This window comes from Papio anubis, chromosome 3 (assembly GCF_008728515.1).
Source record: "Papio anubis isolate 15944 chromosome 3, Panubis1.0, whole genome shotgun sequence".
NCBI classification, from domain to species: domain Eukaryota; kingdom Metazoa; phylum Chordata; class Mammalia; order Primates; family Cercopithecidae; genus Papio; species Papio anubis.
Genome location: NC_044978.1, coordinates 138,462,574 through 138,489,995, shown reverse-complemented (window position 1 = coordinate 138,489,995; position 27,422 = coordinate 138,462,574). Strand labels below are relative to the sequence as shown.

The window sequence follows — 27,422 nt, the reverse complement described above, 5'->3', positions numbered from 1 at the left end:
ACTTCAAGTTTTTGAAGGAAAGAGTTCACTGAGAAAGTATTCTTGTAGGTAACTCAGTTTGGAAGAATTCAGAGTAGTCTGATTGGTGAGAAGTGGAATGAAGAAGTGACCAGAGGACAATTAAGAATGCTGTTCAGGGCTGGGCACGGTGGCTCACACCTATAATCCCAGCACTTTGGGAGGACAAGGCGGCAGACAGATCACGAGGTCAAGAGATCAAGACCATCCTGGCCAACATGGTGAAACCCCATCTCTACTAAAAATACAAAAATTAGCTGGGTATGGTGGCACGCGCCTGTGGTCCCAGCTACTTGGGAGGCTGAGGTAGGAGAATTGCTTGAACCTGGGAAGTGGAGGGTGCAGTGAGCTGAGATTGTGCCATTGCACTCCAGCCCGGGTGTCTCAAAAAAAAAAAAAGAATGCTGTTCAGGCCAGGCGCAGTGGCTCATGCCTGTAATTCCAGCAGTTTGGGAGGCCGAGACAGGCGGATCACTTGAGGTCAGGAGCTCGAGGCCAGCCTGGATAACATGATGAAACCCCATCTCTACTGAAAATACAAAAAAAAAAATCAGCCAGGCACAGTGACACGCGCCTGTAATCCCAGCTATTCGGGAGGCTGAGGTAGGAGAATCCCTTGAACCCGGGAGGTAGAGGCTGCAGTGAGCTGAGGAGATGGTGCCACTGCACTCCAGCCTGGGCGACAGAGCAAGATTCAGTCTCAAAAAAAAAAAAAAAAAAAAAAAAAGCTGTTAAAACTCGGAAAACATACTTACTTTGATATAAGAGAGAAAATTTGAGGAGAGAATGGTCCTGGTATAGAGAAGAATCACAGATAACTCTTCAAAGTTGTATTTTTTCCTTAAAAGGCAGAAGTATTTCTTCAGTAGCACTGTCAATATTATACTATGAATTTTGTTAACCACACACACTATCTAAGCAGGCTGACATTACCTAACATAAGAAGTGTTCAAAAACTTGAAGAGAATGTCAATGAATAACAATGACTCTAAAATATTCCCCAACAGTTTGGGTCCTTGAATGTCTATTATTTAGAAATACAAAGATACGATTAAGTAGTATACTCAAATGTTTAAAACAAGTCGATTTTGTAAGTTGGTTTTTTAGATTCTGTATAAGCAGCCTAAAAGAATCTTTATTAGAATCAGTAGCAGACTACATAAATTGGAAAGGCATTCAAACAGGACAACATCTGGTTTTTATCTATTCTTATGGGGCCCAAAGTGTTTTCAATAGAAAATAAGATACTGGTTCCTGGGTCATAAAATAAGCAGCACAATGTGGAAACAAGCAGGCTGGTATGAAAGAAATTGTACGAAAGAAATTGTACGCAGCCCATGAAAGAGCTCATAAACTTTCAGTTTTAGAATGTGTAAAACAGCCTGTCATCATCTCTATTTGTTGTGCTTTCTTGGTATCTCAAACAAGTTAAGTTTCTTGACCTCTTGATTTCCCTTCAAAATTCATACTTGGTAAATTAAAAATGACTACTTTCATTTGATTAGGAACAACTTTCATGTTACATGTCTCAATATAGAGAACAGAAGAATACTAATGAAACAAATTTTTTTATAACCAATGACTTTTCTTATTGACTACTTTCCTATGCATTAAAATGTATAGCTAATAGCCTATCAAAATTTAAAATACATATAAACATTGATTCAGCAGTCCCACTAAAAAGAATTTCTCTAAGTTTTTTAAAAAGACCCTAAAGAGGAAACTGGTTAGAAAGTCATGATACCTCAAAATAGATCTGTATGTCCAAGTCAGTCTAAGTTTGTAAAAACAATTTCCTTTTCAGTTTTAATACCAAATTGATATTCACTCGGACAGGTAAATATAATTTACCCTGTAGAAATTCTTTCACTAGCAATCCCTAGGACAGCAGTAGCAAAACACAGAGCACTGCCTAAGTGTTTTTCACAAAACACGACTCCTAGGAGGGGCTCCAAGAAAAAGGTTCCATAGACAAATACTTTGGGAAGGTACCAGGTTTTATTTCCCTCTTTCTTTTCAATTTTACTTTTTTTGGGGGGGGAGGGGCGGCGGCGACAGAGTATCGCTCCATTGCCCAGGTTGGAATACAGCGGCACGATCTCGGCTCACTACAATCTCTGCCTCTAGAGTTCAAGTGATTTTCCTGCCTCAGCCCCCAAGTAGCTGGGATTACAGGCATGTGCCACCACACCCATCTAATTTTTGTATTTATAGTAGAGACTGGGTTTTACCATGTCGGCTAGGCTGGTCTCAAACTCCTGACCTCAGGTGATCCACCCACCTCGGCCTCCCAAAGTCCTGGGATTACAAGTGTGAGCCACAGCGCCCAGCCTATTTCCCTCTTAAAGATTCATAACATACATGATAATTTATGGAAGACTTAGATAATTATATGCAATGTAATTATGGAAGAGATTGGGGAGGCAGAAAAAGTGGTGTTTTCCAAATCTGATAGAATTCAGAATACTTTTTGTAATCATCAAAAACAAGATTTGCTTAAAACCCTCCACAACTACCTCGTATATGATCAAACTACCTTCATTATAAAGCTGAAGGTTCACAGCTACCCTTCTATCACTCTCCATTCCCTCTTTCTCCTCCCTTGCCTTCGGCCCAGGATACTACAGTGATCAAACTTTATAAGTCATAATAACCACAGAGAACTTCAACAAATATAACTCCTGGTCTTTCCTCCCAGAAATTCGGATTCAGTATAGACATCAGTATTTTTAACAAGCACTCCAGGTGATTTTGGTGCAGGTTTCAAATGATGGGATCCTCAAAATACCTGATATATTATAAACAATGTGATGATTAATTATTTTATAATTTGAGGCCAGAGTGACTTTAGAAAGCAGTAAGTTCAAAAAGTCCAGCCTTCAAAGGACTGTATTAAAAATTATTTTTCTACTCAGAAAAAAAGAGAGAAAAAGACAAACTAACGAAAGCGAAATCATATCCTAAAAGAATATCCTTTAATATACTGCTCAGAATTTTACCTAACAGAAAGAACTCTTAGCCTGCACTCCATTGAGCAATTTCAAGAATTCCTGAATTCTCTGAAGCTGTATACACAATTTCTTTTTTTCTTTTTTTTTTTTTTGAGACAGGATCTTGTTCTGTCACCCAGGCTGGAGTGCAGTGGCACAATCAGAGCTTCATGCAACCTTGACCTCCTGGGCTCAAGCAATCCTCCTGCCTCAGCCTCCTGGGTAGCTGGGACGACAGGCCCATGACACCATGCCTGGCTAATTTTTTTAGGTTTTGTAGAAACAAGCACTCATTATATTGGCCCAGCTGGTCTCAAACCCCTTAGCTCAACCAATCCTCCCACCTTGGCCTCCCAAAGTGCCGAGATTACACAATTTTTATTAGTATGGAAATACATGCCTTTTGATGGGGAAATAACTCATAGCTTTCAGCAATTCTCATGCTGCTCAATTATCCAATTTAAGAGCCATTATATTTTTTATTTACCTGAAACAATGGCAGCAGAAACTGAGTCTTAGTTAACACCATGAGTCAGACACACAAAAACACATTCCTCAATGTTGGTTTCTCTTTCAGGACAAACAGAAAGCAACTTACCTTTGCAGAGTCATAGTCAAAGAGCCTGTACAACCCTTAATCTTATTCTGGGCTTCAAGATGAGTCATTCCTTGTGCACTTATTCCATCAATGCTGAGAACCACGTCGCCTATTCTTACATTTGCCTGGGATGCCTTGCCGCCATCTTTTAGCTGTAATAAATACATTTCATTAGGAGTGTCATTCTGAAAAAGAATAATAAATGCTGATAAAAATTATACTTTTGCTTATACCAAAAGCATATTAATATACTAAGTAACACAAAACTATCTTGTTCAACATGTAAAGAATTTTAGCATGTAAAGTTAAAATTCAAATGATTTAAATGTTTATTTTCTTAAATTCTTATTTGTTCTATATTAAAAAAAAAAAACAAACGAATTTTCTGAGAAAGATTCCCTGATCATTTCTCCATTTCTTTATTGTGCAACAGTAGTTGTGTGATTTTTATGAATCAGGAAGAGAAGCAGCCAAGGAAACTTCACGTTTTAGCAGAATAAAAAGAATGCAATCTGAATGGGGTTTTTATACTCTTTTGGAAATAATTTTTTAAAACTCTTAACAGCTGTATTTTTGTTTGAGCACAAAGACGAATAGAGAGGGAAGATCTGCTAAACAATCCTTCCTGTCGAGTCCAGTTCATATGCAGTGTTTGGGGACTGAATTCTTTCAGATTCCAAGCCCAAATATCTTTTATACTAGGTGTGCTTCCTGCTGTGGGCATTTGCAGAAGGGAAACTCTTTGCATCTGAGACAACTCGACTTTTTTGCGTGTGTCACAGTCCTTAATCCTTAGTCTTTCTTCTCCTGCTCAATAAAATCTTCTATGTGTTTACATTATTTAGTTTGATCTCCTCCAAATTTCGTGTGTATATATTTCATTGCCCCAAAAGAAGCACATATATTACGCTGGGATAAGTGACAGTGAACTTTTCATAGATACCTAGAAATATGAAACAAGTACAAATTAAAGAAACCATTCAAATTCAAATGACAACTCAGCATTCAATAAGTACAAGTAGATCATACTGAATACTGAGTTGCTGGAGGATGGGAGATACTAGGCCTGAAAAAGCAAGTAAATAACCAGTATTCATCTAGTACTTGAAACTAAAATCTTATACAGAGTCTCTGTTTGAGATGATGAAAAAGTTCTAGAAATAGATAAGTCATAAGGTTGCACAACACCGTGACTGTATTCAGTGAATGCAACTGAATTACACATTTTAAAATGATAAACCACTTTGGGAGGCCAAGGCAGGCAGATCCCTTGAGGTGAGGAGTTTCAGACTAGCCTGGCCAACATGGTGAAACCCCATCTCAACCAAAAATACAAAAATTAGCCAGGCGTGGTGGCGCACACCTGTACTCCCAGCTACTCAGGAGGCTGAGACAGGAGAATAGATTGAACCTGGGAGGCAGAGGTTGCAGTGGGCCAAGATCGCACCACGGCACTCCGGCTTAGGCAACAGAGCAAGACTCCATCCCCCCCAAAAATAAAAAATAAAATAAAATTATAAACATGGTTAACTTCTATGTTATGTATATTTTATCACAGTTTAAAAAAACACCAATGATTTTAGAAAACATTTAAAGAAAACAGTTCTGAAAGCAAGCGAGCTACACACCACTTTCTTTGGGACTTTGGGAAGGTTGTTCCACTTACGCTATCAGGTTATCATAATGATTATACATAGATAATATAGTTGGATAAATGTTAGCTATCACTGTATTATCATTCCCTTGATCTCAGATTACTGATCTGAGAAATGTGGGGCCTGCACCAGACGATCTAAGAGGCCTTCTAAGGTCCCCGCCAGTTTTAAAAGTTTATCTGTGAGCTGCTACCTATACAAAGTTACAGGTTTGATCCTACAATAAAAGTGAAATCTGGAAGGTTTCTGTGAGACAAAGGGACATCTATTCCCTACTAAAATCCACAAACGAATTAAAATTTGACATCTTTGTAAAGAGAGAAAGTAAACATAAGTCATCCTAGATTTTATTTTAGCAAAGAAGGACAGGCATTAAACAAAAAATTAACTAGAAATAGAAAGCAGTTAAATTACCTCACCACCCTCACATAAAGTAGCCTTAAAACAGAAACACGGAAATCTATGGGCATTTGTTCTAAATGTGCCCAACAGAAACAACTTAAATACTCCTAGTTCAGTAGTAATATAAAGGTAATGAACAATGTAGAAAGAAAATAATGGAATCAAAGACAATGTCATAACCAGATAACTTTTCTTATTCTGCTCCCTTTACATACTAGATCTCTTGAGAGTCTATCATCTCAAGATGTTCAAAACCAATTTCTTAGAATTACCTTCCTTTCTAGGACTGCTTTTATTCTGTCACCCTTATTTTCAAATCATGGAGCACACGAATCCTATAGCCACATGGATTCTGCCTCTTAAGTACCACATCTAGGAAAATTACTAAATGTAACAATGTAAATGTGATCTGTCCATCCTTCCATTCCTCTTCTATGATAGTCCAAGTCTTGATCATCTTTCACCTTGCTCTTGCGTACTTGCCTTCCACTAGAGTTTTCTACAGACCTTTCCTACCTTCACATCTCCATATTTGTCTCCTTTTCTTCCATTTTAACATTCCCGAATGGTGGCCCCATTACCTCTTGCACTGGAAAGTTCTAATCATATCAACTCCCTATTTATAAAATGAGAGTAGAAAAATTGCAAATGTCTTCTGCTTCCTATAATGTAAAGAAAATACAAGCCATCTATAATTTGTCACCAATCTGTTTCCAGCTTCAAAACAAGTTCCATAAGGTCAGGGATCATGTTTTATAATTTGTTCTTCTCCGAGAGCCTTGAATATTGTAGGTTTTCTAAAACTTTCACAACTTCCTTGGTAACTTTGTTAACAAGTATTAGGAAGAACTTAACTGTACTGAATCTTAATTCTTTCTCAACCAATTAGCACAAATGGAAACAAAAGTCCGTCATGGGCTTAACAATCTTTCATATATTTAAAATGCCATACAAACTCCTTTTTGTTTACAGTTTTTCAGCTTGGTAATATGAATCATCTTGAGTTTTCGACACTGATGTCTTTTTGGAATCTCTAACCATCTTCACTATTCTCTACCCAGGCTTCCTACTCATATGATGTAAACTTAAGGGCATGATGAGCTTGAACTAATGCTATATATAGTGGGAAATGCCCAATACACAGAAAAACAAATTTAGGACTTGTAAAAAGGAACACTTAACTAAATACTCCTATGAGCTTCATTTATCTCCAGAACCACTTCCTCAATCTGTTCACTCATTAGAAAGATAAATGTTGCCTTTCTCTTAATTGGGTAGGATGTAGCATTATCAATCTAAGCAGCCAAGGAGAGACTACAAAGTCATTCATTATTTGCACAGCTCTTTTTTTGTTTGTTTGTTTCACTGTTTTTCAAGTCTGAATAGCTTGCATTTGTTTAAAGCAGTAGTAACTTTCTGTCATCAGTACATCTTGTACACGGCAGCCGTAAGTGTGTATGTATTTCATAAATGCACAGCGTAGGAAGGAAGCAGTTGTGGGAGGCTCCTGGGTTGAGCTCAGTATAAATCAAACTAATCACAAGCAAATGCTTCCTTTTTGATCTTTAAATGCATTTTTCAGTACTGCTATCCAATTTTCCACAGACTTAATTGCAGCAGTGTGCTTCTTCAAAAACATTACTTTGTGGTCTCACTTTAGTTGCAAGCACACATGGCTGTACATGTTGGAACTGCCTCTGAGTTCCGGTTTGTTCACTGATGCTGAAATGAAGGAAAACCAGAAAACTGTATGCTCCTGAAGAGAGTGTTATCTTTACTAAGCCTCCCCATTCACTTCAGTACAAAAGGATCTAATATCAGTTATCTGTACTCAGATTAAAACTCATCCCTAGGAACAGCTGCATTTTAACCCTTTTATCTGTAACCATGGATTACAAGAAGTCTTCTCTTGAAAAGGAAGTCCAGTCTTCAGCAAGCAGATAGGAAAGATTGTGGGAGTTTGGGGGAGAATGTAAAAGAAAATAGAATAAGAGCCTTGAGCTTGCCCATCTTAGTTTACTAGGAAAGACCCAAAGGTAAATTTTTTTCAGTTTAGGAAGGTAGCTCCTCTCACATAGTGTTTTACTGTCCTAAGAAAGAAATGACCCAGAAGAAGTAATCAGTACTATATTTACCAAGCATGAACAGTAAATCGGGGACTTTGGGGATGCTTCATCATTCCTCTCTTTTGTAAGGTAGTTGTAGTCTGTTTTACAGATGGGAAAACAGAGCTTCAATGTGATCAAATAACTTGTCTATGTCCATACAACAATAGGACCACAATACTGAGCACAGGCTTTGAGGTCAGGCAAATAGGAGTTCATATTCATGCTCTGCCATTTACTAGCTGTGTGACCTGAATTAGTTGACCTCTCTAAGTCCCAGTTTCCGCTCTTTGAAAATGAGGACTATAATTCCACCTGCCTCACAGAACCGCTGAGCAGGTTAAATAAAATACCAGGACAGCATGTACCACAAAATGCACGGGAAATGTTCAATATTATTGTTTATTCTTACACGATGCCACAAATTCACATAGGCGGGAAGCCTACTTCAAGGTAATACAGGGCAGGGAAGACAGCGTTTCAAACTGACTGGTCAGACCTCCTTCTGGCTTTTCACTTCCTTCCTTAAACTTCCTTCTGCTTCTCTAAGCCTAACTTTCCCCTCACTCAGCAACAGAAATGAATATGCCACACATTCAGAGCATAATTCACTGCATCTCCCTTCCCTGCTTACTACTATCCAATTATGAGTTTCCCAAAATCCATTCCTAAAGAATGGTAGCCTCTTGTCACTTCTCAGAAGCATTAGGTGTTGCCACTGTACCAAAAGGCCAAAGGATAAAAATCAATAAAGTGATGTTGGTGAAGAACTCTTGAGCTGGAGGTCAGAGAAGGACAGGAATAAAAGAAAAAAAGAAGAGAGGGAAACAAAGGAGAGTATTGGTATAGAAGGTAGAGGAGGGAACCAAGACCATGAGGAAAGAAAGATGTCCCAGGTGTTAGAAAGCAAGATCCAGGCTTTAACTCTAGGTGTGATATATATCCAAGTACATATGCACAAAATAATATTTAAACTGAACAGAACATCAAAATAACAATTAGAGAAGAGAGAAGATTCTATGTTCTGATTTGCATTTAAAATAATATACATGAATAAATTAGTAACTATGATTTCGAGTAAATTTTCTCACCATAATACTTGTGTGTTAAACATCTCATTAATTTATTGTTGTCAAATAAAATTTATAACTAAAACTACCCAAAATGCTTAGCCACCAAATACAGTGTTCCAGTATTTGTTCCTAATCATTTTAACAATAAGAGAAAAAGTAGTACTGTGTCTCTATAAAATTATACTGAAAATAAAATATTAGTATCTCAAGACAGCAGATCACTTAGACAAGGAACTCAAAAGTGCACTAAATGGAAAACTTATCCACAAACAAGTATGTTATTTAGGATTTATAAGGAGTTAGATATATCTGCTACACTAACTCTTCCCCTTAGCTATTACCTCTTGAGAGCACTTCCATCACAAACAAACCAATAGAGCTTTCAGTTTTAAAAATTATAACCCATTATGGCAGGTATCATTTTAAATAAGTCTAACCATCTAAGATTTCTCTTTAATATGATCATTCAATGTAGCTCCTATATGCCCTAAGCTTTTCTATAAAGAGGCACAATGTTTAACCGTAACAGTGACTCCAGGGTCTTAGAATTCTCTATATATGAAATGTATCCTTCTAAATCGCAGGAAATACTCAAAATGTACACAAAAACCTCTATTTGCTTTTCCTTGGAAATAAGCCAGCAGTTGCCAAATTAAGAAAATAGGCATCAGCAACAGAAATTATTTATAATATAGACAGGTAACACCATTTTAATAGTCAGATGTTTACTAAGTAGAACAATTTATGCTGATTCGAAAGAAATTTACTTTGGTGATTATCCTATAATGTACTACAGGCAACAAGTAGGAGACGTGTACCTATATAATGAGCCACTATCAAAGGGCAAGTTTCAATCTTCTGCATATTTTCAACAAATATGGAATGCTTGGAAACACATGACCCTAACACCATGGGTATGGCAGGAATGCCGTCAGACACAGTAAATGTAAAAAAGGAACATATAAACATGAGAGCTACAGAAAGAAACACTAACAGAAATTTCCCATGTCCAAAAACCCTGGGAACCAAACCATGGGAAAATGGAAGCTGTTGTTTTTCTAACAGTGCTGTTACCAAAATTTGAAGAATTATGCTAATAAAATTACATCAATCTGAAAAACAAGACTTTCTTGAGTCAGAAAAAGTACGGAGAAAAGTGTTATTTTTCTTAAGATCTAATTAATAAGCAATCTTGAATTTTGTTTTAAAATGTATTTTCCAGTACCTGCTGTTAAATAAAAAATTTGAATCTGGACATATGAGACTATTGTTGACAGTTTCTAGTTATCTCTCTCCCACATATTTCCCAGGATACCATAAACATGACTACATGACTTTTTTTTACATCACCATCCCCTTGCAAAACACCTACATAAGAATGTGTGGGCATTACACCTATGACAGAGAACTTTCACGTAACTTGCTTTCCTACCAACAATAGGTACTACTCAACCCACTCAATAACACACATAAAGAAAATCCCAGTGAAATTTTTACTAGCAACTGAGGGACTAGCGAAGCGAGCAGAAGTAAAGAAAATGTGTGAAGTGCTGATTTTCACCCCCAATGTATGCATTAAAGCTTTTTTCAAATCCTAATTGGTTTATTACCTTCCTAGTGCTTGTTAATCTACCTTATAATACTACACTTCAGCACTGAACATTGTTCTGTCCTGCACTATTTGTTGTTATATAATGTTGGCACTTTGACCAGTCTACAAATGCTATTCAACTACATTTAAAATGTCAATCTCTGGTTTAGATGTCTAATGTAACATCCCTCTTAAAATCTAAGGCTGGGGTGGGCACAGTTGTTCATGCCTATAATACTAGCACTTTGGGAGACTGAGGTGGGAGGATCGCTTGAGCCCAGGAGTTTGAGACCAGCCTGGGCAGCATAGTGAGACCCTATCTCTACAAAAAATTAAAAAATTTAGACAGGCATGGTATGTGCACCTGTAGTCCCAGCTACTCAGGAGGCTGAGGCAGGAGGATGACCTGAGCCCAGGAGATCGAGGCTGCAGTGAGCCATGATTGCACTACCATACTCCAGCCTGGGTAACAAATGAGACCTCATATCAATTTTTAAAAAAGCAGAAAGAGAGAGAGACAGAGAGAGAGAGAGAGAGACTGCTTTGGATTTATTACCTTTTTCTGTGAAATAAAATGATATGCCTTTTTGTAGATTAGAATGGTAGGGAAATAAAACAAGCAATCACTGATGTCTTTCTGTGAGCAAATGTATAATCCTGACTCATATGAGCAGTACTTACTTTAACAGTGGGTCTTCTTTTGGTTATGCCAATTTTACACAAAAGTTAGAGAATACACCTTATATGGTAGCAATGAGGAGAATACCTCAAAGTATGTGTCATCATTCCTTATAAAACCAAACAGAAGAGGGCAATTATGTCTCTTTCCTTACGTAGTCATGGAGCTATCTAGTTCAAACACAGGGCTTTTGCTGATATGGCACGGTCTGTTCTCCTAGTCTCTTTCCTATGATGAGCCCTTATTTAGTAAAACAGCATCTTACTCTACTCTACCAAAGGCCAAACAAATAGAAACACGTCTTCATCAACTGTGATTTACTACTGAGATGCCTCATTAACAATTTTGACTTACAGTTAATCTATATATGTCTAAATCCAAAGTGTTTATGTGTGAATATCCTACTAGAAATGTGAAAGTATGATAGTCTGTAAAAAGAACACATCCATAAACATCTGAAAATCAAATTTGTTAATTACAGAGAAATCAGTGTTTCTATGTAGTCTACTCTGGAATAGTGAGAGAAATGATAGGAAATGTCACAAATAATTATAAAGACTAAAAGCAAATTAGTCAAATCTACTATATCTGGGAATGGATTAACAATGATAATGATACATTTCAACTCTCCCTCAATGATGAGACAAATCTTCTGAAATTGTATGCAAATTCTGTGCAAGCATGCATGTATTTTCCATTGAGTGGGACCACAACTTTCCACAAATTCTCAAAGGCGTCTATAACCAAAAAAATGTTAAGAAATTATGATTTAATGAAATGTGAGAACAGAGTTTCTCTAAGTGTGGTTGGTAACCACCACGCCAGCATACTTCTATGATAGGAGGAAAAATCACAGGCCTTTCAAAACCCATAAGCTAAAGATTTTCGAAACAAAAGCTCAAGAAAATTTCAGAACTTTTAAAACAGAATGCTTCTTCCAAATGGTGCAAAATCATGATTTCACATGTTAAGGTAAGTATAGCTTATAAAAACAGGGATTCGCTTTTTAAAAACCTCTATAATCTTCAAAATGTTAATCATTAACATTTAACAAGGGCCTATTCCAACAAGGCATTACCTTCAATTCTAAGAAAAGATTAAAGAAGAGGCAAAGTTGTTTCTCTCATCTACTGTTTTATACTATTTCACTTTTCAAATGTGTACACAACTCTCCATAATACAATGCTCCTCAAACTAACTGTATCTTATATTTCTATTTAGGTATATTGTACACAGATGTAAACACAAAACACAATAAACATCTGATGAACTATCACACTGCAAATCAAAGTTTGCAGGCTACTATTTAGTCTTTTAAGTTACTTCCTAATTTTTTTGTTCTTATACATAAAGTAATGAATAATACTATACTTCTATTTTGGCATATGTATCTGTTTCTTTAGAAATTCTTTCTTAAAAGGTATGCACATTTAAAAATAAAATCAGAAATTAAAAAGGAGACATTACTACTGATACTGCAGAAATCCAAAGGATCATTAGTGGCTACTATGAGCAACTGTAAGCCAATAAATTGGAAAATCTAGAAGAAGGGACAAATTCCTAGACACATATAACTTACCAAGACTGAACCAGGAAGAAATCCAAAACCTGAACAGACCAATAATAAGTAATAAGACCGAAGCCATAACAGAAAGTCTCCCAGTAAAGAGAAGCCTGGGACCCAGTGGCTTCATTGCTGCTGAAGTCTACCAAACATTTGAAGAACTAATACAATCCTACTTAAACTGTTCTGAAAAGTAAAAAAGGAGAGAATATTTTCAAATTCATTATATGAGGCCAGTATTACCCTGATTCCAAAACCAGACAAAGACACATCAAAAAATGAAAACTGCAGGCCAATATCTCTGATGAACATTGATGCAAAAATCCTCAAGAAAATACTAGCAAACTGAGGCTGGGCGCATTGGCTCACGCCTGTAATCCCAGAACTTTGGGAGGCTGAGGAGGGCAGATCACAAGTCAGGAGATTGAGAACATCCTGGCCAACATGGTGAAACCTTGCCTCTACTAAAAACACAAAAAATTAGCCGGGCTTGGTGGCGGGCACCTGTAGTCCCAGCTACTCAGGAGGCTAAGGCAGGAGAATGGTGTGGACCCGGGAGGTGGAGCTTGCAGTGAGCCGAGATCACGCCACTGCACTCTAGCCTTGGCGACCGGGCGAGACTCCGTCTCAAAAAAAAAAAAAGAAAAAGAAAAAGAAAATACTAGCACACTGAATTCAACAATACATTAGAAATATCATTCATCCTGACGAAGTGAGATTTATCCCTGGGATGCAAGGATGGTTAAACATATGGAAATTAATCAGTGTGATGCATCATATCAACAAGATGAAGGACAAAAACCATATGATCATTTCAATTGATGCTGAAAAAGCATTTGATAAAATTCAACACTCCTTCAAGATATAAACCCTCAAATAACTGGGAATAGAAAGAACATACCACAATATAATAAAAGCCATATATGACAGATCCACAGCTAGTATCATATTGAATGGGGAAAAACTGAAAATCCTCTAAAATCTGGAACATAACAAGAATGGCCATTTTCATCACTCTTACTCAACACAGTACTGGAAGTCCTAGCTAAAACAATCAAACAAACAAAAAAGATATAAAGTGTATCCAAATTGGAGTGGAAGAAGTCAAATTATCCTTATTTGCAGATGATATGATCTTATATTTGGAAAAACCTGAAGAACCCACACACACACACAAAAAGCATTTAGAACTAATAAACAAATTCAGTAAAGTTGCAGGATACAAAATCAACATACAAAAATCAGTAGCATTTCTATATGCCAAAAATGAACAATCCAAAAAAGTAATCCCATTTACAATAGCCACAAATTAAATTAAGTACCTCAGAATTAACTTATCCAAAGAAGATCTCTACAATGAAAACTATAAAATGCTGATGAAAGAAAAGGAAGAGGACAGGAACAAATGGAAAGATAGTCCATGTTCATGGATTGAAAGAATCAATACTGTTAAAATGTCCATATTACCCAAAGCAATCTATAAATTCAATAGAATCTCTATCAAAATACCAATGACATTCTTCACAGAAACAGAAAAAGCAATCCTAAAATTTATATGAAACCATAAAAGATCCATAATAGCTAAAGTTATCCTTAGCACAAAGAACAAAACTGGAGGAATCACATTATCTTATTTCAAATTACACTACAGGGTTATAGTAACCAAAACAGCATAGTACTGATAAAAACAGAAATAAAAACCAATAGAATACAGAACCCAGAAGAAAATCCACACACTTGCAAGAAACTCATTTTCAACAGAATTGCCAACACCATACACTGGGGAAAAGACAGTCTCTTTAATAAATGGTGCCGAGAAAACTGAATATCCACATGCAAAAGAATGAAACTAGACCTCTATCTCTTATCATATACAAAAATCAAACCAAAATGGATTAAAGACTTAACTTTAACACCTCAAACTATGAAACTACTACAACAAAACACTGGAGAAACTCTCCAGGACATTGGTCTGGGCAAAAATTTCTTCAGCAATACCCTACTAGCATAGGCAATGGACAAATGGGACACATCAACTTTAAAAGTTTCTACACAACAAAGGAAACCATCAACAAAGTGAAGAGACAAAACACAGAACAGGAGGAAAAAATTGCAATCTACTCTTCTGACAAACAACTCTGTATGGAAAAAAAAATCTAAAAATCTAATTAAAAAACTGGCAAAAGATTTGAATAGACATTTCTCAAATGGCAAACAAGCATATGAAAAGGTGCTCAACACTGATCGTCAGAGAAAGGCAAATCAAAACTATGAGATATCATCTCATCCCAGTTAAAATGGCTTTTATCCAAAATACAGGCAATAACAAACGCTTCAAAATACAAGAAAAGGGAACCCTTGTACACTGTTGGTGGGAATGTAAATTAGTACAACACTATGGAGAACAGTTTAAAGGCTCCTCAAAATTACAAATAGAGCTACTGGCCAGGCACAGTGGGTCTGTAATCCCAGAACTTTGGGAGGCCAAGGCAGGTGGATCATGAGGTCAGGAGATTGAGACCATCTGGGCCAACATGGTGAAACCCCATCTCTACTAAAATTACAAAAATTAGCCGGGTGTGGTGGGGCATGCCTGTAGTCCCAGCTACTCAGGAGGCTGAGACAGGAGAATCGCTTGAACCTGGGAGGTGGAGGTTGCAGTGAGCTGAGATCGCACCACTGCACTTCAGCCTGGGTGACACAGCAATACTCCATCTAAAAAAAAAAAAAAAAAATAGAGCCACTATATGATCCAGCAATCCCACTGCTGGGTATATACTTAAAAGAAAGGAAATCAGTATATTGAAGAGATATCTACTCTTTCATGTTTGTTGCAGCAGTATTCACAACAGCCAAGATTTGGAGGCAACCTAAGTGTCCATCAACAGGTGAATGGACAAAGAAAATGTGATACATACACACTTTGGAGTACTATTCAGCCATAAAAAGGAATGAGATCCTGTCATTTGCAACCACATGAATGGAAGTAGAGATCATTATGTTAAGTTTAAAAAAACCAAGCACAGAAAGCTAAACACATTTTCACTTACCTGTGGAATGAAAAAAGCCAAAATAATTGAATTCATTGACAGAGAGAGTAGAAGGATGGTTACCAGCGGCTGGGAAAGGTAGTGGAGGAGTGAGAGAGTGAGAGAGAGTGTGTGTGTGTGTGTGTGTGTGTGTGTGTGTGTGTGTGTTGGGGGGGATGGTTGATGGGTAAACAGTTTAAATGAATGTATGAGACAACTTCATAGTACAACAGGGTAGCTATAGTTAATAATAATTGTACATTTTAAAATAAGAGTGTTCTTGGATTGTTTGTAACACAAAGGGTAAATGCTTCAGGAGATGGAGACCCGATTCTCCATGATATGAATATTATGCATTTCATGCCTGTATGAAAACATCTCAAGTACTTGATAAATATATACACCTACTATGTACCCACAAAAATAAAAAAATAAAAAAATAAAAAGGTATGCATACTAAAATTTCTGTTCTATGATACTAGGTTGCTAGCCAGAATATTTGTGGCCATTTATAGTTTCACAAACTATGTATGAAAGTGCCTGACAGTCCATGCCCTTGCAACCTTTAGTATTATAAAGGAAACCTGAGGGCAATTCTAGCACTATTACCACTAACAAACCTAGTGACTTTGGGCAAGCCATTTATATCTGTGGCCTCATTCTGCTTAGCTGTACAAGATGGTTAGATCAAATGTTTCTAGCGTCCTTTTCAATTCTAAGAGGTGATAAATATTTACATAGACTTTACAATTTTTCATTAGTCTAAACAGTTATTAACACTAATACTCATTTTTCATATGGGCAATAAATTTGTACTCTTCTCCAGTTGCTACAGATATATTATTTTTATTTCCTTATTTTATTTTATTTGCACCACCACACCCAGTTAATTTTTGTATTTTTTTAGTAGAGATGGGGTTTCACTATGTTGGTCAGGCTGGTCTCGAACTCCTGACCTCAAGTGAGCCACCTCCCTCAGTCTCTCAAAGTGCTAGGATTACAGGTGTGAGCCACCGCGGCCGGCCTATTTCCCTATTTTATTTTAAAATATTAAAATAACTGAGAGAATTCTTGAGATTAGCATTAAATGGTTAAAATCAGTTCTAGGTCTAACATGAAAAAGACAAGATCATTGCAAAACTGATTAAAACAGCAACAAAATTAGGACTATCAGATGAACAATAATCAAATTTGAACATACAGAAGTAAAACTGAAAACTACTAAAAGGTCTAGGTTTTGGTATAATAATCTAACACACAGGAAGGAAAAAAAAGGGCATGGTAAACTACGTTTCAGACAGACATCACTAAGAATGCAGATTGGGGAACCATTCCAAACACATGAAGACAGACAAAAAAAAAATCTAGGATGTCATCAAAGAATTTATTTGAAAAAAAAAAAGAAAAAAACCATGGTGTGCAAATACTTATACAGATATTACAAATAATTTCCTCTTGTCTTTTCCAGCAAACATGGGTATTTCTCAAAAACGTAAAACCACATCACCAGTAGAAACCCAAAAACTGGAGTGGAAAATTCCAGATAAAACCAGGAGTGGAAATAATCTAGCTTTCCTACTTTTTCAGACCTTATTTTTTCTTTAGAAAGAATTCATCTAAAGGGCAAGAATCTTCTTTCCACTGGTAGCAGTTGAGCCCTCTTACATGTAATACTGAACTACACATTTATTAATTTACTATATATTTACTGAGTGATTACATAAGTACCAGATGCTGATGACTATAAGAATGATCTATTAGACTAGTGGGGTGTGATGGTTAATACTGGGTGTCAACTTCATTGGACTGAAGGATACAGAGTATTCAAAGTATTGATCCTAGGTGTATCTGTGAGGGTGTTGCCAAAGGAGATTAACATTTGAGTCAGTGGTACGGGAAAGGCAGACTCACGCTTCATCTGGCTGGGCACCATCTAATCAGCTGCCAGCACAGCTAGAAAAACGTGAAAAGGAGAGACTGGGCTAGCCTTCCAGCCTACATCTTTCTCCCATGCTGGATGCTTCCTGCGCTCAAACATCAGACTCCAAGTTCTTCATTTTTGGGACTCGGACTGGCTCTCCTTGCTCCCCAGCTTGTAGACAGCCTATTGTGGGATCTTGTGATCGTGTGAGTTAATACTTAATACACTCGCCTTTATATATATGTGTGTATATATATATTTATATTTATATTCCATTAGTTCTGTCCCTCTAGAGAACCTAATACATGGAGAAATAAAATATTCATTCATTCTATCATTCAACAAATACTTGCTAAGTATCTACTATGTGCTAGGCTGTTCTAGGCATGGCGTCATACAGCAATGAACCAAATGAGGTCCTTGCATTCATGGAACTTAAATTCAGTAGGGGGAAAGAGAAAATCAACAAATAAACATAAATATGTAATAAAATGTCTGGAAGTAAAAGATGTACTACAGAAGAAAAATAGAGCAGAGAAAGGGTACTGAAAATGCCAAGAAATGCTATTTTAAGTTTGGGTAGTCACGGAAGACTTCTGACAGGGGTGACATTTGAACAGAGACCAGAGACCAAAACAAAGTAAAGGAGAGTGCAACGCAGATATCCAGAAAGAAGGCATTCCAGGCAGAGGGACAAGCAAAGAGAAAAGATAATCTGGGCCATTATGATATAATGATGAAATGTATACAAGCTATCAACACAAAGACTGGAACAACTAATATACTTTGGAGGCATGAAGACGGTTTCTCAAGAGATGATGACAACTGCTTTGAGTAATAAAATATGGGTTGGAATTTGAAGAAACAAAAAAGGAAAGAAGTATGTACTATAAGCAAAAACAAAAAACCATGTGAAAGACATGTCGATATGAAAACACTACCATTTCCAGGGAATGGCAGGCAATTAAAGCTGTCTACAGCATAGGGAGAAAGTAACAAGAAAACTGAGTCAAGGATAGCAAGGCTGCCAAAAGTCATATTAGGTTGGTGCAAAAGTAACCAGTTTTTGCCAATTAAAGTAATGATAAAGAGCACAGTATAGGACGATAAATAACTTCTGAACAATCTAAGTTTATAATCTGCTTCCACATCAACTAGTGTGATTTTATTCTTTACAACAGATTGTATATATTATGTGCTATTACTCCTGGATGCCAGGTTGTTTCCAAGAAATCCGTGCTTGCCAACTTCTGGTTCCTCCTATCAGTGCATTTTCTACTAAGTATGTTCTTCTAGCCCTTAGAGAAGATGAGGAAGTCTTCAGCCCATTCCAGCCCCAGGACGTATGGCATCAGACTCCTTTATATAGCTGTAGCCTTTCAAAACCAAGGTTCATCATCACTTGACCCAAGGAGCCAAGTTTCTGACCTCCAAGGAAGCCTTTTCCTTCCAGCTCTTTGTTTAGGTTAGAACTTCCACCAATACCACTTATAAGTTTCCTGTACCTTTTTTTGCAATCCTAAGTTTATTTATTTTTTGCCCAATAAGCCAGCCTACACAATTGGCTTTTATCAAGACAGCACCAAATGTTAGTAGATCACTTCTAGCTCTCTGGTCTCTCGCCACAAAGCATTGATTTAACTCTAGCTGTTTTACTTCCCCTACAGAAATCAAATGCACAATCACAAACAGCAGCTAGAAACGGAAAGGAAATGTTCTTATGTCAGTGCCCCTTTTTTTTATTTTTCTTTTTTAAAACGAAGAGTTAAATAAATTGAAGCAATACTGAAGATTCTTGTTCTACTGAAGTGGTGGACCATGTGTTCCTGTGCTCTGGGTAATGCTGGGCTTGGCAGAGGGCAGGGTGCTGACAGCAGTTAGGGAAAATCTATTAAGCAATGTCACTGTTTCCAGTTGCGCAAAGTCCATACCAAGGAGGGAGTGAAGGAGCAGAGGAGCAAGATTTTGGTTTGCCTGGCAGAGTATTTCTCCAGCACACTGTCTGCTGATTCATCCTCTCGCACTCATTACGTTAGTGCTTTGATGAATCAAATCACCTCTGCCCTTCAAAGTAACAGCCCAGAAGCACTCAAATGTAACGATAAGGCTAAAGCCATTTCTGTTAGAATGGCTACCAGAAGTTGCAGGTAAATCTAGAATCCATATAGGGCTTTCCTTGTGTATACCAAAAATGATCAGTACTACCAACTATTGATAATTATTGAATGCTGAGACCAATATTTTACTGTAATCTTAAAAGTCTGAATTAGATTAGTTTGCCATGAGGTTCCATTCTTTCAGCAAATGGTTATAATGACTGCATTATATATACGAGCATATTACCTGTTTGATCTCACAGGTTCACAGCTGGAGAGCAATTTGCCTCAAGGTGAATCATACCTTGAGTCTCACCCATACCCGATTGAGATATTTAAATGAGACTGCATTTCAGATTTTTGAGTTGATGCTGGAACAAGTTAAGACTTTTGGGGCTACCAGGATGAAATGAATATATTTTGCATGTGACAAGGACATGAATTTTGGGAGACGAGGGTGTATTAGTCAGGGTTCTCCAGAGGGACAGGAAAAAAAAAATATATATATATATATATATATATATATATGTGAAAGGGAGTTTACTGGGGAGAACTGGCTCACATGACCACAAGATGAAGTCCCACGATAGGCCATCTGAAAGCTGGGGAAGAAAGAGGCCAGTAGTGGCTCAGTCAGAGTTCAAAAGCCTCAAAAGCAGAGAAGCCTACAGAGCAGCCTTCAGTCTGTGGCCAAAAGCCCAAGAGCCCCAGCAAACCACTGGTGTTAAGTCCAAGAGTCCAAAGGTTCAAGAACCTGAAGTCTGAGGTCCAAGGGCAGGACAAACAGAAGGAAGCATCCAGCATGGGAGAAAGATGAAAGCCAGAAGCCTCAGCAAGACAGGTAATCTCGTCTTCTTCTGCCTGCTTTGTTCTAGTGGTGCTGGAAGCCTACTGGAAGGTGCCCACCTACAATGAGGGTGGATCTTCCTCTTCCAGTCCACTGACTCAAATGTCAGTCTCCTCTGGCCAACACCCTCACAAACATATGCAGAAACAATGCTTTACCAGCTATCTAGGCATCCTTCAATCCTATCAAGTTGACACCTAATATTAACCATCACACAGGGACAGAATGCTATGTTCTGAATGTTTATTCCCCCCAAAATTCATAATTCAAACTTAATCTTAAATTTGGTATTTAGACGTGGGACCTTTAGGAGGTGATCAGGTCATGAGGGCTCCATCCCCATGAATAAAATTAGTAATTTTTATAAAAGAGGCCTGAGGAAGCTTGTTAGCCTCTTTGCCCTTCGTCCATGTGAGGCACAGCTAACAGGTACCATCTTGAAGCAAAGTAAGCCCTCATGAGACACTGAATCTGCTGGCAAATTGATCTTGGAGTTCCCAGTCTCCAGAACTGTGAGCCATAAAATAATGTCATGTATAAATTACCCAGTCTAAGGTATTTTGTCAATCATTTAGCTGAGACATCAAGAATACTATCTGCAATTCAGTACCAGAGAAGCAATCACCATCAACACACAGAAAGATCCATAAATTATATCATACTAGGAATTAATTTAAATATGATGGTGTTGAAAAGACTGAAATACTGTGTTTTACAGAGCAGTACTTCCCACATTTGGCTGATCAAAATTTGTGATACTATGTTTGGTCCACTTTCCTAGCTTACAGCTCCTAAAATCCTTGAAATCCCTTAATGATAAGTGTCTTTTGTATGCTAATGAGATGATAGTGTCTGGGGGCCCCAGGTAGCTTCAGGATGGAGGCTGGTCACCAGAAAGACCAAGGCATGATGAGACGATTGGGACTTTCAGCCCCACCTCCAACCTCCAGGAAGGGAAGGGGACTGAAGTTTGAGTTGATCACCAATGGCCAATGATCTAAGCAATCATAACTACATAATGAAGTCTCCTTAAAAACCCACAAGGACTAGATTCGGAGATCTTTTGGACAGCTGCACACATGGAGGTACCTGGAGGGTGGCTCCCAGAAAGGGCATAGAAGCGCTGTTCCCCTTTTCATACGCCTTGCCCCCTGCATCTCTCCCATCTGGCTGTTTGTCTGTACTGTTTTGTAGCATCTTTTACAATAAACCGGTAAATGTAAACAAAGTGTTGCCCTGAGTTTTGTAAGCATCTCTAGAAAATTAATTGAACCCAAGGAAGGAGTCGTGGGATCCACCAGTTGATAGCCAGTTGATCAGAAATATAGGTGACTTCCAGTCATGCGTGATGGCTCATGCCTGTCTGTAATCCCAGCACTTTGGGAAGCTGACGTGGGCAGATCACTTGAGGCTAGGAGTTCGAGATCAACCTGGCCAATAGGACAAAACCCTATTTCTACTAAAAATTCAAAAATTAGCTGGGCATGGTGGTGGCGCACAACTGTAATCCCAGCTACTTGGGTGGTTGAGGCACGAGAATCGCCTGAACCCAGGAGGTAGGGGTTGCAGTGAGCTGAGATCACACCACTGCACTCCAGCCTGGGTGACGGAGCAAGATTGTTTCCAAAAGGAAAAAATAGAAGTGACTTAAGACTGGCATCTGAAATGTGGAGCAGTCTTGTGGAACTGAACCCTCAATATGTAAGATCTAAAGCTATCCCCAGGTAGGCAGTGTCAGAATTGAATTGCAGCACACCCAGCTGGTGTCCACTGGAGAAATGACTGCTTGGTGTGTGGGGAAATATCCCACACATCTAGTGTCAGAAGTGTTGTGCTGAATGGTGTGAAAATAGGAAAAACATTTTGCTTTTGTCCCCACCACCCCACTGCCCATCTCTTTAAAATCTCTCAGGGCACTGTTATAAAATGGATATGCAAACTTATTGCAAGAATCCTGGTTTAGAAAGTCTCAGTGAGGATCCAGGAATCTAATAATCCTCTAGGTAAGAACAATGGTCCATGAGCGCAAGTTCCAGAAAGGAAGATTTCAATACTCAGCACAGTTCAGAGTTTGGAAACACTCAGAACATTCCAAAAATAAAATGTCTTCACTGTAAAGTAATGAGATTACTGGGTATGTCTAAACACAAGGCAGACAACCACAAGCCCTGAGTACTGAATAGGAGACATATGAATCTGAAAATGAGAAACAGATTATGTACTTAACAAGTTACTGGTGCATAAATGACCAGACACAAGAGCACCATTACACAATTTCAACTATGTATGGTAGTCTTACTCCATGAAAACAGTACAACGGGCCGGGCGCAGTGGCTCACGCCTGTAATCCCAGCACTTTGGGATGTTGAGACAGGCAGATCACGAGGTCAAGAGATGGAGACCATCCTAGCCAACAAGGCGAAACCCCATCCCTACTAAAAATACAAAAATTAGCCGGGCATGGTGGTGCACACCTGTAATTCCAGCTACTCGGAAGGCTGAGGCAGGAGAACTGCTTGAACCCGGGAGGCGGAGGTTGCAGTGAGCCTGCACGCCAGCCTGATGACAGAGTGACACTCTGTCTCAAAAAAAAAAAAAAAAAAAAAAGTCGTGCAACCATGAAGTTCTGATTCTCATTACACATCATAGTGATTTCAATCAGATCACAAACATTTTTTTTGCTTTTTGGTGAAAAATGCTATAAAATGAAATGTGAGCTTCAGTCTAGTTAATAGGAGCCTGGATTTATATTATTAAAATGAATAATAAACTTATTTTCAAAAGAAAATACTAAAATACTTTTCTATTAGACTGTGATAACACTAGTAAATGAAAGAAATAATAAAATTTCAGTATATAAATACGATTCTCATAAATGTGCTACTTCTTTAATGCAAGGTATTTTGAGAAGTGACATGTATATCTCAATTAGTCTAGGAGTCAACCAGTCTAGTTCCTCAGAAAGTCCAAGTGTTAGCTAGGTAGAAAGAATTTCAAAAAGAAGATCCGTATGTGTGAAGGTCCTGAATTGTGAATATGTCATTATAACAGGAAAATTTTTGTAAATGAAATATATGAAAACACAAAAGCATCTCTATTAAATATATTTATTTTTCATTTTCAGCCATGGGTGAAAGACTTCTGCAATCACTCCTGGGGAAGTATATGTAAATTTAGCCACTGAATTTGAATGAGGAATAAATGTTACACCTGTGTCCCTCAGCAGGTACAATCCAAAGGAGCCTGCTTTTCCTCATTTGGATTACTGGTTGAATATCTAGGTTTAGCTAAGGAGTGGGAAAATAACTCTTTTGGTTCTTCAGAAAGGATTTTCCAACAACAAATATAACAGTGTAGCTTTTCCTCTCAGGACATAGAACAAGTTAAAACTTCCCTTACAAACAGGTATCCTGAGTTCCTTCTCTCAGCATCCAAAGCTTTCTCAGCTTTGGATGAGAGAGGATGCTGTCCAGCACGTAGCTACCCATTTGATCTCGTAGTTTTAAAGAGAAAAATGTTGGTAGCTCACAGTGGCCCAAAATCTTCTAAGATTTGAACTACAGGATGGCCCATTAGATAGATATACATTCTAATGGGCAATATATTGTTCACACACAGTCAACACAAAACATTTCAGTTTTTTAAATGAAGCTGTTTCACTCTGTCTATATAAATCTTTTTGATGATATGCACATAAGACAAACCAAACTACAAACAGGCTTTAAGATAGAATACTTCATGTAGATGTTTTTTCCCTTTCTCTCTGCAATAGCAATGTCAAGGAAGCCTCAAAAGGATATCTTAAAAGCTGAGTATAATCAATTTACTTTTCGGAAATGAATTTTGTATTATAAAATCAATAATTATATCATGTTTTATATAGTTCAGTGAGTATAAGTCCTTCCTCTACTTTTTACCTCTATTAGGATACTTATATTAGGTGTCTGAATTATTATTTTCACCTCTTTAAATAAAAAGTAGTCATTATTATTAGGATGAAAAATCAATTAATTATCTTCTCAACTTTAAAATACTAAGCAGAGGGCCGGGCGCGGTGGCTCAAGCCTGTAATCCCAGCACTTTGGGAGGCCGAGACGGGCGGATCACAAGGTCAGGAGATCGAGACCATCCTGGCTAACACGGTGAAACCCCGTGTCTACTAAAAATAATACAAAAAACTAGCCGGGCGAGGTGGCGGCACCTGTAGTCCCAGCTACTCGGGAGGCTGAGGCAGGAGAATGGCGTAAACCCAGGAAGCGGAGCTTGCAGTGAGCTGAGATCCGGCCACTGCACTCCAGCCTGGGCGACAGAGCGAGACTCGGTCTCAAAAAAAATAAAATAAAATAAAATAAAATAAAATACTAAGCAGAAAGATTTTACTGATCGTAAGTATATTACTGTTAAGACATGCCCTCATAATGCTGAGCAACATCATTAGGGATACAAAAGCCATCAAGGAAAAGTGTTAATTTAATTCCATCCATTTACAATGCCTTCTTTTGAGACAGACAATACATAGGACAAAGAATCATACATAAAGCAGCCTACGAAAAATGAAAACTGCACCCAAGTACAGTCTTAAGCAATTCTTAGATTACAATTCACCCACTTGGTATGAGCTTAAAAGTGTCAAACTTGCTTGGCATAAACCTTCTAAAATCAGTAAGTCTCAAACTTTAATGCCTTTTTATGTACTATCATCAATAAAAATTTACAGGGCAACTACACTATGATAAAAAATAACTTTAGATAAATCCAATATTTCTGGAACTACTTCAGTGTACAAGCTGTTATCTACTTACGCTCTCATTTTTAGGATTAAGTCAAATGGAACCTAAAACTGGCAGTGAATTATCAGTTCATTAGGTCAAATGTGCATCTGGGCTGGGCGGGGAGGCTCATGCCTGTAATCCCAGCACTTTGGAAGGCCAAGACGAGCAGACTGGAACGTGAGCCTGGGAGTTCTAGGCCAGCCTGGGAAACATGGCAAAACCCTGTCTCTACAAAAAATATAAAAATTAGCCAGGCATGGTAGTACACACCTGTGGTCCCAGCTACTTGGGAGGTAGAGGTGGGAGGACTGCTTGAGCCTGGGCGGTAGAGGCTGCAGTAAACAGAGATCTACCACTGCACCCTAGCCTGGGCAACAGAGTGAGACCGTGTCTCCAAATAAATAAATTAAGTGTGCATCTGGCAAACTGTTCACCCAGATATTTCCTGGGCATTAGTCTGCCAGCCAAAGCAGCCCCTAAATGATTCAACCTAATGTATTAGTGCTATTCAAGGTGCAAGAGGAATAAAGCGATCCCCAGATTTCACTTGGAAAAAAAGTTGTACTGATCATCATTAAAGTGACCTCTAATATATTCATCAATTTAATAAGACTTCCAGAAGAATTCCAAAATTATTTTTGTTTTTACCTACAAAGTAATACATTCACCTCATTTCTACTTAACAGTCAAATGACTCAAATTTTTAAAAATTTCCTAGACAACTGGTTATATGTAAATCATCTGTTTTTGCTGTTTGATGAATGAATCTGTAAACCTAGGGTAGATAGACAAATAACTACAATGCCAAACCTTTTTTTTGTTTTTTGGCAAGAAATATCACATATTCTTTAATGAAGCTGACTGAAATCCCCATTCCTCTGAATTGAGGGAAATTCAATTTTAGCCATTGTTAAGAGTTTTCTTTCCTCTCTTCCCTCTCCCCAGGACAGGCAAAAATCCTGAAGTTTCTCCGCATAGCAGGCTATTCAGGAAGACCCCTCTGGCAATTGGTCCATGGTCATCTTTCATATTGACTGTCATCTTTCAAGCTCACACAGCTCCAGGAAAATTGGAAATTCTCTGCAACTACATCACATACGAGTTGAGGAACTTCTGCACCTGCAAGCCTTGCTTCTGGGGTGTACCCCCCTGGAAAGCATGAACCATTCCACACTGAGGACCTCCTCCCTTCCTGGAATAGTTTAAGGGAGTGGGACTCTGTCCTTAGTAATATGCATCATGATCTTCTTACTATTCCAGTTACAGCTCAAAAGTCACTTCTGCAGGGAGGCCTTTCCTGACCATAGAGTATACCATCCCTGTTCCTAGCATATGCAACTTCATCTTCAAAGTGGCCAAACCTTTTTTTCTTTTTAACTAAGCTCCATTTTAATTTTGTCATTCTACCTAACAGGAGATGTTGTTAAGGTCAATTTATGATAGACAGTTACTGCAACTTAAGAATTCTTAAGAAAAATTTAAAAGTAAAGTTTAACAGGATACTTTACAATTTTAAACAGTAAAATACCACGCTTATACAGTTGTGTCATTAGATATTATAAAACTCGGAAACAAATAAATTATTTTAATATGTGTGTTGTTGTCATGTACGATCACAAACACAAGTAGAACCTTTAAAATAATCCTAGTAGGAACAGGATCACAATTAATAAGCTTTTAAAAGTTTAATACAGTATTACTATGAAAGATATACTGTAGAATATAATACTGACGGGAAATCTGATTAGGTCCAAGCATAATTAAGTCAGTGTTAAGGAGAACCACTATTATATGTCAGAAACAGGGGTCAGTTCTAGAATTCAGTGACGAATATATAAAATGTGGTCTGGCAGGGCATGGTGGCTCACACCTGTAATCCTAACATTTTGGGAGGCCAATGTGGCTGGATTGCTCAGGAGTTCAAGACCAGCCTGGGCAACGCAGTGAAACCTCATCTGTACCAAAATACAAAAAAAATTATCCAGGCGTGGAGACGTGCACCTGTAATCCCAGCTACTCGGGAGACTAAGCCAGGAAAATTGCTTGAACTAGGAAAGTGGAGGTTGCAGTGAGCCAAGATTG

General features: G+C 37.9%; 1 protein-coding gene across 16 annotated transcripts in view; it reads right to left on the bottom strand.

The window, feature by feature from the left end:
* PDLIM5 (PDZ and LIM domain 5) overlaps positions 1-27,422 on the bottom strand; it is a 208,361-nt gene that overhangs the window by 135,812 nt on the left and 45,127 nt on the right. For all 16 annotated transcript variants that reach the window (XM_003898978.3, XM_009207199.3, XM_009207204.3 and 13 more), the window contains exon 3: positions 3,607-3,758. In XM_003898978.3, the coding sequence (XP_003899027.1) occupies positions 3,607-3,758 (152 nt within the window). The remainder of the gene's footprint in view (positions 1-3,606; positions 3,759-27,422) is intronic.